This window comes from Crinia signifera, chromosome 7 (genome assembly GCF_055691185.1).
Source record: "Crinia signifera chromosome 7, ASM5569118v1, whole genome shotgun sequence".
NCBI lineage: Eukaryota > Metazoa > Chordata > Amphibia > Anura > Myobatrachidae > Crinia > Crinia signifera.
In genome coordinates this window covers 165,326,478-165,343,242 of record NC_139223.1, presented here as the reverse complement: position 1 = coordinate 165,343,242, position 16,765 = coordinate 165,326,478, and the positions used below count along the sequence as shown (strand labels likewise).

At 47.0% G+C, this 16,765-nt stretch overlaps 1 protein-coding gene across 1 annotated transcript in view; it reads left to right on the top strand.

Moving 5' to 3' along the window:
- Nucleotides 1–16,765, top strand: part of PTH2R (parathyroid hormone 2 receptor) — a 188,715-nt gene that overhangs the window by 80,063 nt on the left and 91,887 nt on the right. Inside the window, exons 4-5 of the mRNA XM_083154236.1 lie at nt 5,023–5,144; nt 11,528–11,625. Of these exons, the coding sequence (XP_083010362.1) occupies nt 5,023–5,144; nt 11,528–11,625 (220 nt within the window). The remainder of the gene's footprint in view (nt 1–5,022; nt 5,145–11,527; nt 11,626–16,765) is intronic.

Below are 16,765 nucleotides of genomic sequence, written 5' to 3'. Positions count from 1 at the left end.
GCGATTTTTAACAGAAATGCATCCAAATGCATTGAAATTAGTATCAAACATGTTCAATGGCCCCCAAATGTCATTTTTGAGGCTGTACCATCCCCACTATCAACGCGAACCCGAAGCGTAGCGAGCCCGCGAGGGGCGGCGGTACGCGTCCTACGACCTTTTCATACCTCCACTATCCACGTCGGCGTGGAGTTGAGAATAGAAAGTGTGGCGAGCGCAGCGAGCCACCGAGCCCTAAGCGTGTACCTTCACAGGTATACGCGTCCCCTCGCGGGCTTCACATGTGTCCGCGTCCCCTCGCCATGCTTCGGGCTCGGTTGCTCGCTGCGATCGCCACACTTTCTTTTCTCAACTCCACGCCGACGTGGATAGTGGGGGTATGAAAAGGTCGTAGGACGTGTACCGCCGCCCCTCGCGGGCTCGCTGCGCTCGCCACGCTTCGGGTTCGCGTTGATAGTGGGGGTGATACAGCCTCAAAAATGACATTTGGGGGCCATTGAACATGTTTGATACTAATTTCAATGCATTTGGAAGCATTTCTGTTAAAAATCGCATGTGATCGCATGCGATGCGATCGCATGCGATTTTTAAAAAAAATGCTTAAAAACTGTAAAAATTGCATCCCATCGCATGCCACTACATTTGGCATGCGATGGCATGCGATGGGAGCTGTGAAAGTACACAAGTACCTGCATTTCTTACAGAGAGTTTATCATAGATCAGCGTATTCTAAATGGTGGTTTCTGAGAAATAATAGGTGAACAGGGAATGATTTTCATAATGACAGAGTAAGACAGATTGGATTTAGGTTCCCGAGAAGCATCAGGTTTCTAAGCAACCGAGTCTCTCTCTACACTAAAAATTTGTGAAAAAGAGAAACTTTTTATTGTTTGAACAATGAAGTAGAACATTTTAATAGAAGTATAAAGAACATTCTGTAATGATTTCTTGTCTGATACAAATAATAGTATATCAAATTTAGCAATACAGGTGTACATTAATAAAACAAGCGAGGAATAAACTTCCTCATCTGATCTAGAAACTTTAGAGAAATGACAAAAACTTTAAAAAGTCTGTGACTGCTCCTGACCTACAGTAAATACAGAGGGGCTGATAAGTTATTGCTCGTGGATTTAGAAGTTAGGAATAATTTGTCAATATATACTGTATAATGTAAAGCGGTTAACCTTAATGTACAGTAGCAGCTCATAACCACACGTTCCTGAATGTCACTTTAATTTACACATATGTAACCCTTCGCCACTTTTGTTTTTGTCAATCAGTAAATATAACGAACAAGAATCAATTATCAATTTATATATGAAAGTTCTTATATTTTTCCATCATATCTTCAATCATCTGACACGGACCTGTTATAAAATGATGCTGAGAATCAATAGTCAATCTCACTGCAGATGCATTAAGCATAGATACACCTCGCAGATGCATTAAGCACAGATACAGTACACCTCGCAGATGCATTAAGCACAGATACAGTACACCTCGCAGATGCATTAAGCATAGATACACCTCGCAGATGCATTAAGCACAGATACAGTACACCTCGCAGATGCATTAAGCACAGATACATGTCGCAATGCTTTCTGAATCCCAATAAAATAAAGTTATAATTTGATGGAAGATTTATCGCACCTTCCATGCTCTCGATAAGTGAACAAATTAGTATTTTATTTATTTCTAGAATGATTTCCCTGATTTATTTTTGTTTCTGCTTTTAAGAATTAAGAGCACAGGCCTGTAGCTCCGCAACTTGGTGTAGAGCAGGGGTTCCTATCTGCGGTCCAATGACAGTGCAGGTTTTAAGGATAGCCTTGATGACTTGAATATCTCCTTAGTTTGATTTTAAATATTGTACTCAAGCATGGATATCACAAAAACTTAGACAGTTAGGGATAGATTTACTAAAGATTCTATAAATAAAAATAGCAACCAATCAGGTGCTGTCTGTCATTTCCCTACGGGCAGAAATTTTACATAAAAAAGATCAATCTGATTTTAACATATCATATACAAACAACATTGCTCCAGCCCTGACTGCTGGGGGCTTGTTTACTAATGATCTTATGTCCCGCATTCATCAAAATAGAGACTAGCCAGAGAATACGGGGTAAATGTACTAAGATGGGGTTTCTATTGAGGATAGGATGTTGACCATCGCAACCATTTACATTCTTTTCTTTATTTATTTAGTACCTTCTGGAACAGCTGTTCCCACCCTGGGGTATTTGTACCCTTGGGGGTGCAATTCAGACCAGTTGGGGGTACTTGAAAATAATATTGGTAATGGCAGAAGATGAGGAAGAAGTCTCCCGATGGCAAAATAAGCCTCATTGCTATGGATGCGAATCGCGTTGCATCACTTCCAGTTCCATCTGCAGCATCATAATCGTCTCCACATTCTTTTGCCCGACAAGCAATCCACTGGGAGCTACCCGCGCTGTTCTCAGACATCAGCGATCACTGAGGTGCAGGAAGTAGCGGCATTAATTGTACAGGTGTTAGCGGGAACCCGGAGACGGTACACAGCCAGCGCCCGGACACAGAGGGGCCCGATTCCTGATCTCTCACTACTCCTCCGCTACTCCTTAATATAAGGACATGCATACCGCTCATTTCCTCTCCACTTTTAAGTACTGTGGATAATTCAAGCTGAGAGTAGGGGTATTCATAAATGAAAAGCCGGTACTTGTGAGTTATCTGGACGCCCGATTTTTTGATTGTATGCCTTAAGTTAAGGCATACAATCAGATGCGATGCGATGCGATATCGCATCGCATCGCATCGCATCGCATGCGACCATCGGATGCGATGACCCGATTTTTCCATAGGAATCAATGTTAAAATGATTCCTATGGAAAAAGGGGTCCTTTTCATACCCCTACTATCCAAGTGGGCATGGAGTTGGATATAAACCTGTGGCGAGCGTAGCGAGCCACCGAGCCCGAAGCGTGGCGAGCGAAGCGAGCCCCGCGAGGGGACGGTATTCCGTGTCCCCTCGCGGGGCTCGCTACGCTCGCCACGCTTCGGGCTCGGTGGCTCGCTACGCTCGCCACAGGTTTATATCCAACTCCATGCCCACTTGGATAGTAGGGGTATGAAAAGGACCCCTTTTTCCCATTGAATTCCATGTTAAAATGGACTCAGTCCATTTTAACATTGATTCCTATGGAAAAATCGGGTCATCGCATCGCATCGCATCGCATCCGATGGTCGCATGCGATGCGATGCGATGTGCCCGATCCGACCCGATTTTGAAATCGGGCGTCCGGATAACTCACATGTACCGAAAAGCCTAATCAAGGGTTACGGGAGAGAAAAAAAAGTTGGGGACTGCTGTTCTAGAAGATAATAGATAAGATCTGGGATATCCATCTTCAGGGATAGAAAATAAATAGTGCACAATTCAAATGGCGCTTTCCCTTTAGTCTCCTTATATAATATACCACACTGTAAAGCGCCATAAAGGTATAAATACAATGTCCTTAAGCAGAGTGTCTCCTCTTTAGCATATAATTAGCAGTTTGATTGAGACGGATAATGGGCTGAAATAATAGACTATTATCCCAGCCAAAGAATAATAAGACCAGAGAACATAAAAGAATAATAGTGCAGCACCTTCCTAACTTAAAAATTTACATAGCACTTACAAAGGATAGACGATAAAACAGCATACAAACAAATCCAAATGGCAAGCAGCAAACGTGGTGATACCAGGCAGTCCCTCTATGGTCCCCAGATGGTCCCAGATGGAGGTAAATGTCACCCGTAGGCGTTCAACCACAGTCAGCCATCTCCTACAGTTCAATGGTAATGCGTTTTGAGCTGTATCCCATCTTCAGTAGAACTCACATCTTAGTAAATTTACCCCTACATTTTACATTGTATCAAAAAGATAATCAGAGTTCCTCATAAATGGCTATGATGGATATACTTCTCTCAATCCTCCTGTATAGGTCTCTCAAACTTACAACTCATGTCCACCGACTAGTTTCTGGCCTGTTGGGTTCGGTGCTTGCGGTCCTCCTGAGGCTGGGAAGTTAGCAACTGCTCTCCCTCCTGGATAAACAGACTAGCCTGCCTACGTCCTCTCAAGAGCCCCCCCCCCCCCCCCCCCACACACACACACACACACACACACACAGTCTTGCTTGCCTTGGATGGTTCCTTCCCCTATCCCTTAATTTCCTCTTCTCCCGTTCATCCACCCATTATTTTTACTTTTTCTTTGCATGGTATGTTTATACTATATAAATGCATCTGGTCAGAATGTTTATATGCATACTCAATACATTTATACTGCTTACATACATTACTGGTTTGCTCTTTGTACCGTTCGCTGTACTAACATTTAAAAAATTATCAAAATACAAAAATGAATGAATCAATACATCTGTGGGTTCATCCTTGACAATCCATTGACAATGTTATTTAGTTTGACAAAGAGAAAGTGTAGGGCATTAAATCTTTTCTAATCATATTTGCAAATAGCTAAATCTGCATATATATATAAAAGGCCAACTACTCCTCACCTCTATAAGGTGAATAACGCCACAACCACTAGAGTCCACTCAACAAACCATATTACTCCGGTCATAAAAGAAAGTGAATTTTTTTTTTGCAGAGACACTGTTTTAAAAAAAAAAAAAAAACTTGCTGGATATGGAGAGATGGAGCTGTGGAGACTGTAGGTAGGAGCAGATAGGGACTAGGGGTGGGTGGAGAATATGGGGGATAAAAACTGTCACAGCTCAAAGTGAAAGTAAAACGGTCACAGCTCAAAGTGAAAGTACATTGCGGAGGACATCATTTTAACTAGTTTATAAACATGTACCAAAAAAACTTTGTTTTATATTCAATGTATTATGCAGATGGTTTGGTATCATTATACTGTACAATGATTCCATATTTTGTATGTATGTATGTATTTATTTATTATTATTATTATTATTATTATTATTATTATTATTATTATTATTATTATTATTATTATTATTATTTTAGGTATGGTCTATAGACGATGCAATGTCAATGGAACATGGGACTTTGTGCTAAACTACAACCGATCCTTTTCCAACTATTCGGAATGTATTCGCTTCATGGAGCCCGAAATGAGCCACAGTAGAGTAAGTATTAGCATTATTATGGTAGTTTGATATAAGCTAATACATATATAAATCTAAGGGTAAAGCTTCTAAAAATGAATATAGGTGATGTTGTCCACAGTATCCAGTCAGATTCTGTCTATTATTTCTCTATTGCGTACTAGAAAATATTAGAAAGAATCTGATTGGCTGCTTTGGGCAACATCACTTATTTTCATTTTTAGAAGCTTTAGGGCGGTATTCAAGTGGAAAATCCCGAACTCAATTTTCCACCTGTTGAGTGTCGAAAAATGGATGTGTCGGCAAAAACCCCAGCCGATTGATGAAAAACCGGCTGTGAATTCAACAATCCGTGTCCGTTTCCAACGGAATCTGCCTTCAATGCTGTCGGAAATGGCAGCATTGAATAGGCGGCGGGCGCTATTTCCGATAGGGATAAGATTGAATACCACCCTAAGTAATTTTACCCCTAAGAATATTAGTGTTACTTTCCATTTAGCAAACGTTTGCCAAACAAGAATTGAGGCATCTGTGGTGGTGGTCACATCGTATATTTACAGTAACGGGAGCAGGCAGTAGAGCAAGAAAGAATTGTGCCTCAGTACCCGACTATACATTGTTGAAAACAGGGGCTAAGATGATGTGATTCACCATGAATTATGTAATTAGGTATCAACCAGACTGCCCTGTTTTACTCTTTTTTGGGCGGTTGAGGATGGGGGGTTGTGGGCTCTGGGGGAAATTGGGGCACTGGCGTGCCAGCAAATTGGGTATTCAAGTTTGACTCAGGATGTACAGGCATCCAAAAAAATAAAAATAAAAAGCAACACAGAATAATGAAAATAAAAATTAAAGGATGGGCGTGGAGGAACGGGGAAGAGGTGGTTAATAAAATTCAGGTTTCATATGAAAATACAGCTTTTAAACTGTTTGGAAGTTGTTGTTTAACAGCAGTTGAAGAAGCTTCTCTGAAGCCTTCCCATATTGAGAAGAACATTTCTTCTCAATTCTTAGTCCTTTTACCGTTTTAAAAGCATAAAATAATTTTTCATAAATCATGGAGACAATATGCAGGGAAGAATGAATCCATTGCTGAGGAGACCTATTTTTATCTACTGATGAGACAATAAAGAGCCTTTTTTTTACAACCAGAAGATATTTTGGTGTCTATGGGGAAAAGACCCAAGATTCTGGGGTCAAAGGCAGATAGATGACTAATTCTGTCTAGAAATACCAGTGTTGCATGTGAATGGAAATACTTGTTTGAACATTGTGCAGGCGCCCCGTGCTATCTTGGACCCCTGTGAAGTTGTCTGTACACATTTTCTGTTGATACGGGCGACTGAGTCATGAACACGAACCAGCAGTTCTAAAGGAAACGTCTATCCCTGTGGATGTTCGGTTTTGTGCTAAAGTATTTGAAGAAATTCATTCAAAGGTTGTTTTAGGTGTTGCTTCAATAACGTACAGTATATATTGTTCAATGATTGACTGTCAGCAACATTTCTTGCCAGTGCCAGTAAACCAATATATAAACACTAGGTGATTCATCGCGCCCTACGGGCGCTCTTCACACCGTCGTAAGGGGCTGCGCCCCCTTAATTTGTGAACGTTTGTATATGAGAAATATGGTTAGAAATGTATGAAAGATGCCCTGTATTGCAACTTAGGTGTCCGTGAATCGCGGGAGGGGGGGTCGCGGAGGGTGCCGCGAATTGCAGGAGGGAGGGTCGCGGGGGGTGCCGCGAATTGCAGGAGGGGGAGGGTTGTGGGGGGGTGGATGCTGCGAATCGCGGGAGGGGAGGGATTGCAGAGAATCGCGGGAGGGGGGTCGCGGGGTGGGTTGCCGCAAATCGCGGGAGGGGGGTTACGGGGGCGGGGGTTGCGGCGAATCATGGTAGGGGGGGTCGCGGGGGATGTGCCATGAATCACGGGAGGGGGGGGTCACGGGGTGGGGTGCCGAGAATAGCGGGGGGGTGTGTGTGTGCCGTGAATCGCGGGAGTGGGGGTTGCGGGGGGGGGTGGGGGGGTGTGACGCGAATCGCCACAAGAAAAAATCAACACAGAAAGGTCAACACATGTAAATGTTGACATAAGTGTGGCACTTCATTGGTGTCCATGTCGACACATGAGAATGAATATGAAAACATTCAAAAAATAAAAAAAAAAACTTCAAAAACTCATGTCAACCTTTTTCATTGTCGACCATAGCCATGTCAGTGTTTTCCATGTGCAATTTAATTCTGGAGCTGCCGCGAATCACGGGGGGTGCCGTGAATTGCGGGAGGGGGGGGTCGCGGGGTTGGGTGCCGCAAATCGCGGGAGGGCGGGGTTCACAGGGGTTCCGGTGGGGGGTTGCCGCAAATTGCGGGAGGTGGGGGGTCACGGGGGGTGCCGCGAATCGCGGGAGGGGGGTTTGCGGGGGGTGTGACGCGAATCGCCACAAGAAAAACTCAACACAGAAAGGTCAACACATGTAAATGTTGACATAACTGTGCCACTTCATTGGTGTCCATGTTGACACATGACAATGAATATGAAAACATTCAAAAAATGAAGTAAATCTTCAAAAACTCATGTCAACCTTTTTCATTGTCGACCATAGCCGTGCCAGTGTTTTGCATGTGCCATTTAATCCTGGGGCTGCCGCGAATCGCGGGAGAGCGGGGTTCATGGGGGTTCCGGTGGGGGGTTGCCGCGAATTGTGGGAGGGGGGGGGTCGCGGGGGGGTGCCGGGGTGCCGCGAATCGCCGGAAGGGGGGTTGCGGGGGGTGTGACGCGAATCGCCACAAGAAAAAAATCAACACAGAAAGGTCAACACATGTAAATGTTGACATAAGTGTGGCACTTCATTGGTGTCCATGTCGACACATGAGAATGAATATAAAAATATTCAAAAAATGACAAAAAAACTTCAAAAACTCATGTCAACCTTTTTCATTGTCGACCATAGCCATGTCAGTGTTTTCCATGTGCAATTTAATTCTGGAGCTGCCGTGAATCACGGGGGGGTGCCGCGAATTGCGGGAGGGGGGGTCGCGGGGGTGGGTGCCGCGAATCGCGGGAGGGTGGGGTTCACAGGGGTTCCGGTGGGGGGTTGCCGCAATTTGCGGGAGGTGGGGGGTCACGGGGGGTGCCGCGAATCGCGGGAGGGGGGGTTGCGGGGGGTGTGACGCGAATCGCCACAAGAAAAAATCAACACAGAAAGGTCAACACATATAAATGTTGACATAAGTGTGCCACTTCATTGGTGTCCATGTCGACACATGACAATGAATATGAAAAAATTAAAAAAATTAAAAATAAATCTTCAAAAACTCATGTCAACCTTTTTCATTGTCGACCATAGCCATGTCAGTGTTTTGCATGTGCCATTTAATCCTGGGGCTGCTGCGAATTGCGCGGGGGGGGGTGCCGCGAATCGCGGGAGGGGGGGTCGCAGGGGGGGTGCCGCCAATCGTGCAAGGGGGGGTCGCGGGGGGGTCCTTTTTGGCGCGAATCGCGGGAGGGAGGTCGCGGGGGGGGGTGTTTTTTCCGCGAATCGGGGGGGGGGTCAGGGGGGAGGGTTTACAGCGATTCGCGGGAGGGGGGGTCGCGGGGTGGTGGTTATGCCGCGAATTGCGGGAGGGGTCGTGGGGGGGTTCTTTTTGCAGCGAATCGCGGGAGGGGGGGTCGCGGGGGTGTTTTTGCTGCAAATCGCGGTAGGGGGGGTCGCGGGGGAGCGGGTATTTTTGCCGCAAATCGCGGGAGGGGGGGGCTCGCGGGGGGGGAGGTTTTGCCGCAAATCGCGGGAGGGGGGCGCTCACCTGGTGGCTGTGGAGTAGCAGTGCTGGGCAACATGGGAAGGCAGTGGGTGTCTGGCACTGTCTGTGGGCTCACTGGGCTGGTTCTCTGTCACATACCTCCCAACATGACCCTCTCCAGGAGGAACACAATGCTCTGTTTCTAGACTTCCCCTTAATGTATGATTGCCATCACCTGTTTTAAACAGGTTAATGTCTCAGAAAGGTGTTCAGCACAGATGAAGGCAATCACACATTAAGAGGAAAGTCCAGGAACAGAGCGTTATAGACACAGACACCCACTTTGAGTGACAGATGTAGCCAAATATATAGGAGATGGTGGCTTAAGGATTGAAGTTGTAAAAAGATGATGTCTATGGTGGAAAAGATTTTAAGATAAGAACAAAGGAGGTAATTCTGGTTGACATGCTTCCCGAAGCATTTGCACAGGGGAGCGAGGTTTTGCAACTGTGCATAAGCATTTCTGTGCAGGCTCCATTTGCGGCTGGCCCATTCGCACAGAGCAGTGCGGGTGGGGGGATGTGGGCACAAGTCGCACCCATGGGAACATCCATCGTTTAATGGGCGTCCCCATAAAAATGCTGGGTGTTCCCTTGGTAATTCGCTCGTGATGCGGGTAAAGGGTGCGGGCAGCTGACAAGGGCACCACAAATCTGAGTCACCAGAGAGTGACTTCAATTTGCAAAAGTCATTTGATCATTTGATGGTCGGCACGCAAGGCTGCGAATGGGTGTTTCTGCAAAACATCCATTGACATACATGCGAGGATAATAACCGTGTGAGGGGGCGGACTTTTGTGCGGGTGGCATTTAGTTGGCTCGCAAAACTTCGAAATTTGCAGCTTTGCGAGTCAACCAGAATGACCTCCAAAATGTCAAGCTTGAAAACAGTTCACATAATGATTACTGAAGCACCATCAATGGTTTATTGAAGTGACTTCACATCTGAGTTGTTATAAAGAACTAGTCACCAGCCCATCAAAATGATGGAACAATACAATAGTAATGTTAGCGCCGGCGGCTGCACGCGCCATAATGGAGCAACACTTGAATTGTTATATTATTTGACATCTATGCTTGAATTTCCCCCTAATAAAAGCAGCTTTAGGGGCCCATTTATCAAGGATCGCATTTACAATGTGATCAAGGTGGAAAATTGCCGCCAAGGATCCCATTGTAAAATGCTTTCCTATTGGCGGGATTTACAGTATCATCCGTGCAGGGCCGGCGCCACCACTAGGCAAATCTAGGCATTTGCCTAGGGTGCCGGCCACTGGAGGGCGGCATTTTGCCCCCCGTGCCGCGGGGGTACCTGTCCTGCGGCGCTGTGTATTTAAAGCTGGCGGCGGAGGCAGCGAGGGGTCCCTGCACTGCAGTCAATAAGAAATAACGAGCGCTATCCGCCGAGCTATGCGGAAGCGCTTCTGTTGTGAAAACAGTGTCCGCTCGCTGATTGGCTGAGATTCAGCCAATCAGCGTGCGCCGTTCGGCCAGTGTTTTCACAACAGAAGCGCTTCCGCATAGCCTGGCGGATAGCGCTCGTTGACTGCAGGGACCCTTCTCTGCCACCGCCGCCAGCTTTAAATACACAGGTACCCCCCCTCCCCCGGCACTGGGGTGCCCCCACCCCGACTCGCCTGGGGCGCTCCGGTGCCTTGCACCGGCCCTGCATCCGTGACACGCAGGGACAGGGCTCCGGATGGAGTCTGTCCCTGCGATGTGCTGAGCCGGGCGCTGGGGGTATGCGCATGTGCGGTCAGCGCTAACCCCCCGCTGACCGCACTACCCTGGTGGTAGCATGATCCAGAGCCCATAGGCTAAAATGGGCTATTGCCATCTCAGAATGTGAAAGTGCTGCTGCCCGATGTCGATACATCGGGCAACTTCACAATCCCCCATAGAAACCTTTGGGGGAATCAGCCAAAGATTCCTGCTGCGGTCCCTCCTACACACATCTGGGTGATACATAATATTTGCAGCTAACCCCCCGAATACAGGTGTTTGGGGGGCGTTAGACGCAAATATTGAATAATAACTGGGCCCCGCCATAGCCTTTTAACATAAAGGATAGGCCAAATTCCATGTGGCACCCTTAAAAAACACCCCACTGTGGTGAAAGTACTAAACAAACATAAAACCACCCTAGGTGAACATAGGGCTCGCAGTAATTTAAGAGGCCAACTCTTATGTTTTATTATATTTGTATTTGCTTTACACCTTCCCTTCAAGGGGGCGGGCATTTGGTTATGGCCAGTTGGAGATTCCCCCCCTCGTGTGTGCCAATGTACCTATACTAGTTTCTCCTGTTTCATCCCTCCATATACTCAGGACTTTCTAAATTCCTTTGTGAGACACTGAAGTGAAGGATTTGTGTAGTGTGAAGGGACTATGCACTGTGTGGTGCGGTTCAACCATAATATGTAGAGGACATTTCAAAGTATCATTATTTTTGATCTGTAACCATGATTTCTATTGTAACATTAACTGTCCAACAAGGGTAGTACAGTAATGAGCAAATCCCATGAGAGAGGCAGGCATTTTATTCTATGTACTGTACTGTACTGTATAGAACGCATTTGTAACCATTGTATTTCGTCTACAGAGGGAGTTCTTTGAACGCCTTTATGTTATGTACACAGTCGGATACTCCATTTCATTCTGTTCCTTAACTGTGGCTATTTTCATCATCGGCTATTTCAGGTATGAATTTATTTATTAATATAATTGGAATAATAAACTTTACAAACTATGAGACACGGTGATCTGAGACCACATATTATACAAGCAGATAGATTACATACTGTAGCATTAAGGAACAATAGCAGTACTGAATTATAAATATACATATACCTGTACCTAGACTTTACAATGGAAATATTTAATAAACAATTCACGTTCCTATAATGCCCCAGAGATTCAGTTCAAAGACGTAATTTTAGATAATTAAATAAAGTTTGGATATTACCACCATGTGAATGCCTATATAGCAACGCTCCAGTGCCTCTCGCGCTGTGGTGTCAAAACTGATTAATGAATGGTATCCAGGCCACCAGGGAGTTTCTGTTTGGGTGGATCTTTTGGTGGATGCAACGGGAGGTGTCCAAGATGCACTGTAGGTATCCAAGGTGGCAGATTCCTCTGCCGTGAAAACTTGGGCTGGTCGGATAAGTCCTAAGGCTGGATGGTGCAGTCTGTGAATCACTGACGAGTTTCACTGTGTTAAACAGCTTTATTGCCTTTGAGACGGTGAAACGCATCAGAAATCTGTTCCTGAGTGGCAGGGCGGTGGACCTTCTACTGTGGGCACACCTACTATAAGACTACTTTACTACAAGAGTTACAGTATCAATTTTTAATGCAAGCATACAAAAGTGTAATGAAAATGCATTAGGCGTTCCTGGGCAGTGACTGGGAGGTGGCTATCACACACCCGGTAATGGTCTTTTTCATAGGTGTGTTGTGGTATGTTGCTGATGTGGTTGCGCACCTACTGTAGGTGATTAATCGCTAACATTCAGAAGGAAAATCCGCACTTAGGATATGGATGATGCAAACGTCCGTGGTGCGACCGATTATGTCTTTATGCCAAGTGGTTGATGGGCATCTCAGTCCTTACACGTTATGATGCACCTCGGTATACAGATGCAGCAGGTCTCTTCTTTGCAGGGGATGCTATCCCCCGCTAGCCACCGAAAGGGGACGCGCGCGCACGAGATGCGCGTGCGTCGCCTTACAACGGGGCTCCCCCCGGGTCCCCGCCGCCTCGCCAAGGGTCGCCCCGGGTCCCCGCTGCCTTGCCGCCCACCCCCCCCTAACCCTGTCCGTCTCCCTGAAGCGGAGACGGACAGGGTTCCCGTCCCCCCGACGACGGGAAACTGAGACGCGCGTGCGTGTGAGACGCACGCGCATCTCAGTCAGATGGAGCTCCTCTCCGCCGGCGATCGCCAGCGGACAGATTCTGGCGCTGGCGGGGCGAGAGGCGCTCCATCTGTACCACGGATGGTCTTATAGTGGTATTTGCAAAAAAGTGCAGGGCTTGTGCAAGACTTCTCAGCACCCTGGGAAAAACTTCAATCCATTGCCCACCCACCTACCCACCCCACTCCTACCGCAGACTGACACCAATACCCACTTTCCTGCCCCTCAAGTGAAAGTGTGGAGGTGGCGTTTTAGAAGTTTCACAGCCACCACCTGTATTAGGTACAACAAGGACGTCTTCCTCATAGACATCCTTAATTTTGAATTTTGTGTGCCCCCCACATACGCGGCACATTTACCCAAATGACAGACGAGGAATAACATTAAGGCCTTATTTATTCCATGCTTGTTAGCCATCACCCGTTCCGATGTACTGGGGGGGGGGGGGTACTTAAGGTGACTGCCAGGTGACTGTGCCAATGTAACTTACTGATGGAACAATTACTTTATGTACATTGTGCTACAGCGCCAGCCGGGCAGCCTAACGCCAAAGTCTCCTTCACACGCCACAAGCAATAGGTCCTACATGCCAGGTGTATAACCTTCATTACATGCACATGGGCAGTATGACTGGCGAGTCCCTGAGCTCCCGTACACGTGTGTATAACAGCATTACATGCACATGGGCAGTATGACTGGCGAGTCCCTGAGCGTCCATACACGTGTGTATAGCAGCATTACATGCACATGGGCAGTATGACTGGTGAGTCCCTGAGCACCCATACACGTGTATATAACAGCATTACATGCACATGGGCAGTATGACTGGAGAGTCCCTGAGCGCCCATACACGTGTGTATAGCAGCATTACATGCACATGGGCAGTATGACTGGTGAGTCCCTGAGCGCCCATACACGTGTGTATAGCAGCATTACATGCACATGGGCAGTATGACTGGCGAGTCCCTGAGCGTCCATACACGTGTGTATAGCAGCATTACATGCACATGGGCAGTATGACTGGGGAGTCCCTGAGCACCCATACACGTGTGTATAGCAGCATTACATGCACATGGGCAGTATGACTGGTGAGTCCCTGAGCACCCATACACGTGTATATAACAGCATTACATGCACATGGGCAGTATGACTGGAGAGTCCCTGAGCGCCCATACACGTGTGTATAGCAGCATTACATGCACATGGGCAGTATGACTGGTGAGTCCCTGAGCGCCCATACACGTGTGTATAGCAGCATTACATGCACATGGGCAGTATGACTGGCGAGTCCCTGAGCGTCCATACACGTGTGTATAGCAGCATTACATGCACATGGGCAGTATGACTGGCGAGTCCCTGAGCTCCCGTACACGTGTGTATAGCAGCATTACATGCACATGGGCAGTATGACTGGCGAGTCCCTGAGTGCCCATAGATGTGTGTATAGCAGCATTACCTGCACATGGGCAGTATGACTGGCGAGTCCCTGAGCGTCCATACACGTGTGTATAGCAGCATTACATGCACATGGGCAGTATGACTGTAGAGTCCCTGAGCACCCATACACGTGTGTATAGCAGCATTACATGCACATGGGCAGTATGACTGGCGAGTCCCTGAGCGCCCGTACACGTGTGTATAACAGCACTACATGTACATGGGCAGTATGACTTGCGAGTACCTGAGCGCCCGAACACGTGTGTATAGCAGCATTACATGCAAATGGGCAGTATGACTGGCGAGTCCCTGAGCTCCCGTACACGTGTGTATAGCAGCATTACATGCACATGGGCAGTATGACTGGCGAGTCCCTGAGTGCCCATACATGTGTGTATAGCAGCATTACATGCACATGGGCAGTATGACTGGCGAGTCCCTGAGCGTCCATACACATGTGTATAGCAGCATTACATGCACATGGGCAGTATGACTGGAGAGTCCCTGAGCACCCATACACATGTGTATAGCAGCATTACATGCACATGGGCAGTATGACTGGCGAGTCCCTGAGCTCCCGTACACGTGTGTATAACAGCATTACATGCACATGGGCAGTATGACTGGCGAGTCCCTGAGCACCCATACACATGTGTATAGCAGCATTACATGCACATGGGCAGTATGACTGGCGAGTCCCTGAGCTCCCGTACACGTGTGTATAGCAGCATTACATGCACATGGGCAGTATGACTGGCGAGTCCCTGAGCGCCCATACACATGTGTATAGCAGCATTACATGCACATGGGCAGTATGACTGGCGAGTCCCTGAGTGCCCATAGATGTGTGTATAGCAGCATTACATGCACATGGGCAGTATGACTGGCGAGTCCCTGAGCGTCCATACACGTGTGTATAGCAGCATTACATGCACATGGGCAGTATGACTGTAGAGTCCCTGAGCACCCATACACGTGTATATAGCAGCATTACATGCACTTGGGCAGTATGACTGGCGAGTCCCTGAGCGCCCGTACACGTGTGTATAACAGCATTACATGTACATGGGCAGTATGACTGGCGAGTCCCTGAGCGCCCGTACACGTGTGTATAACAGCATTACATGCACATGGGCAGTATGACTGGCGAGTCTCTGAGCACCCATACACATGTGTATAACAGCATTACATGTACATGGGCAGTATGACTGGTGAGTCCCTGAGCTCCCATACACGTGTGTATAGCAGCATTACATGCACATGGGCAGTATGACTGGCGAGTCCCTGAGCGCCCATACACGTGTGTATAGCAGCATTACATGTACATGGGCAGTATGACTGGTGAGTCCCTGAGCTCCCATACACGTGTGTATAGCAGCATTACATGCACATGGGCAGTATGACTGGCGAGTCACCGAGCACCAATACATGTGTGTATAACAGTATTACATGCACATGGGAAGTATGACTGGTGAGTCCCTGAGCGCCCATACACGTGTGTATAACAGTATTACATGCACATGGGAAGTATGACTGGTGAGTACCTGAGCGCCCATACACGTGTGTATAACAGTATTACATGCACATGGGAAGTATGACTGGTGAGTACCTGAGCGCCCATACACGTGTGTCTCAGCCAATCAGCGTGCGGCCAGTGTTTCCACAACAGAAGCGCTTCCGCGTAGCCAGGCGGATAGCGCTCGTTATTTCTTATAGACTGCTGGGACCCCCCGCTGCCGCTAGCTTTATATACACAGCCGCAGGACAGGTACCCCCACGGCATGGGGGGGGGGCGCGAAATGCCGCCCTCCAGTGGCCGGCGCCCTAGGCAAATGCCTAGATTTGCCTAGTGGTGGCGCCGGCCCTGAATATAACTACATGGACTGTATAACAGAACGGAGCTGTAGTGTGTTTTATGGTCCTCTCAGATGTCCGCAATCATGATGACAAATACAGAATAATATAACACATTCAGGTCTATAGCACTGAGAGGCCCCAGGAATAATGTAACGCATCTATATTATCTATTGGAATTCCCAGCATGCACTATAAGAAAAGGTTCTCGGAGAAAGTGCGCTACATCGGAACTGCGACAAGGGGTTACATATAATGACAATGCCAACAACAGCAGAAAACTTCTTTCAGAAATACCTAACAGAGCTGAACTGCCCAAGGCTCTCGGTATAGAAACAGTGTCCAAGGATTCCCAGAAATGTGACATTAATGCTTTATGGCGTTAGATACATAACGAGATTTCTGTATAAGACTGGGAACAAAGATTTTGTAAAAGCTCCACTAATTCTGATTTTTCAAACCCAGTCTGTAACATGGCAGTTAGGAGCTGGTTAGTTGGTACTTTACCTCTCTCCACGTTATCATTCTCAAAGGTTTGAAACATCTTCCACAAAGATTTATTAAAAGATAGCCTACAGAACTAAAATAACAGCAATAATAATAATAATAATCAAGGTTTGCTTGACAGAAC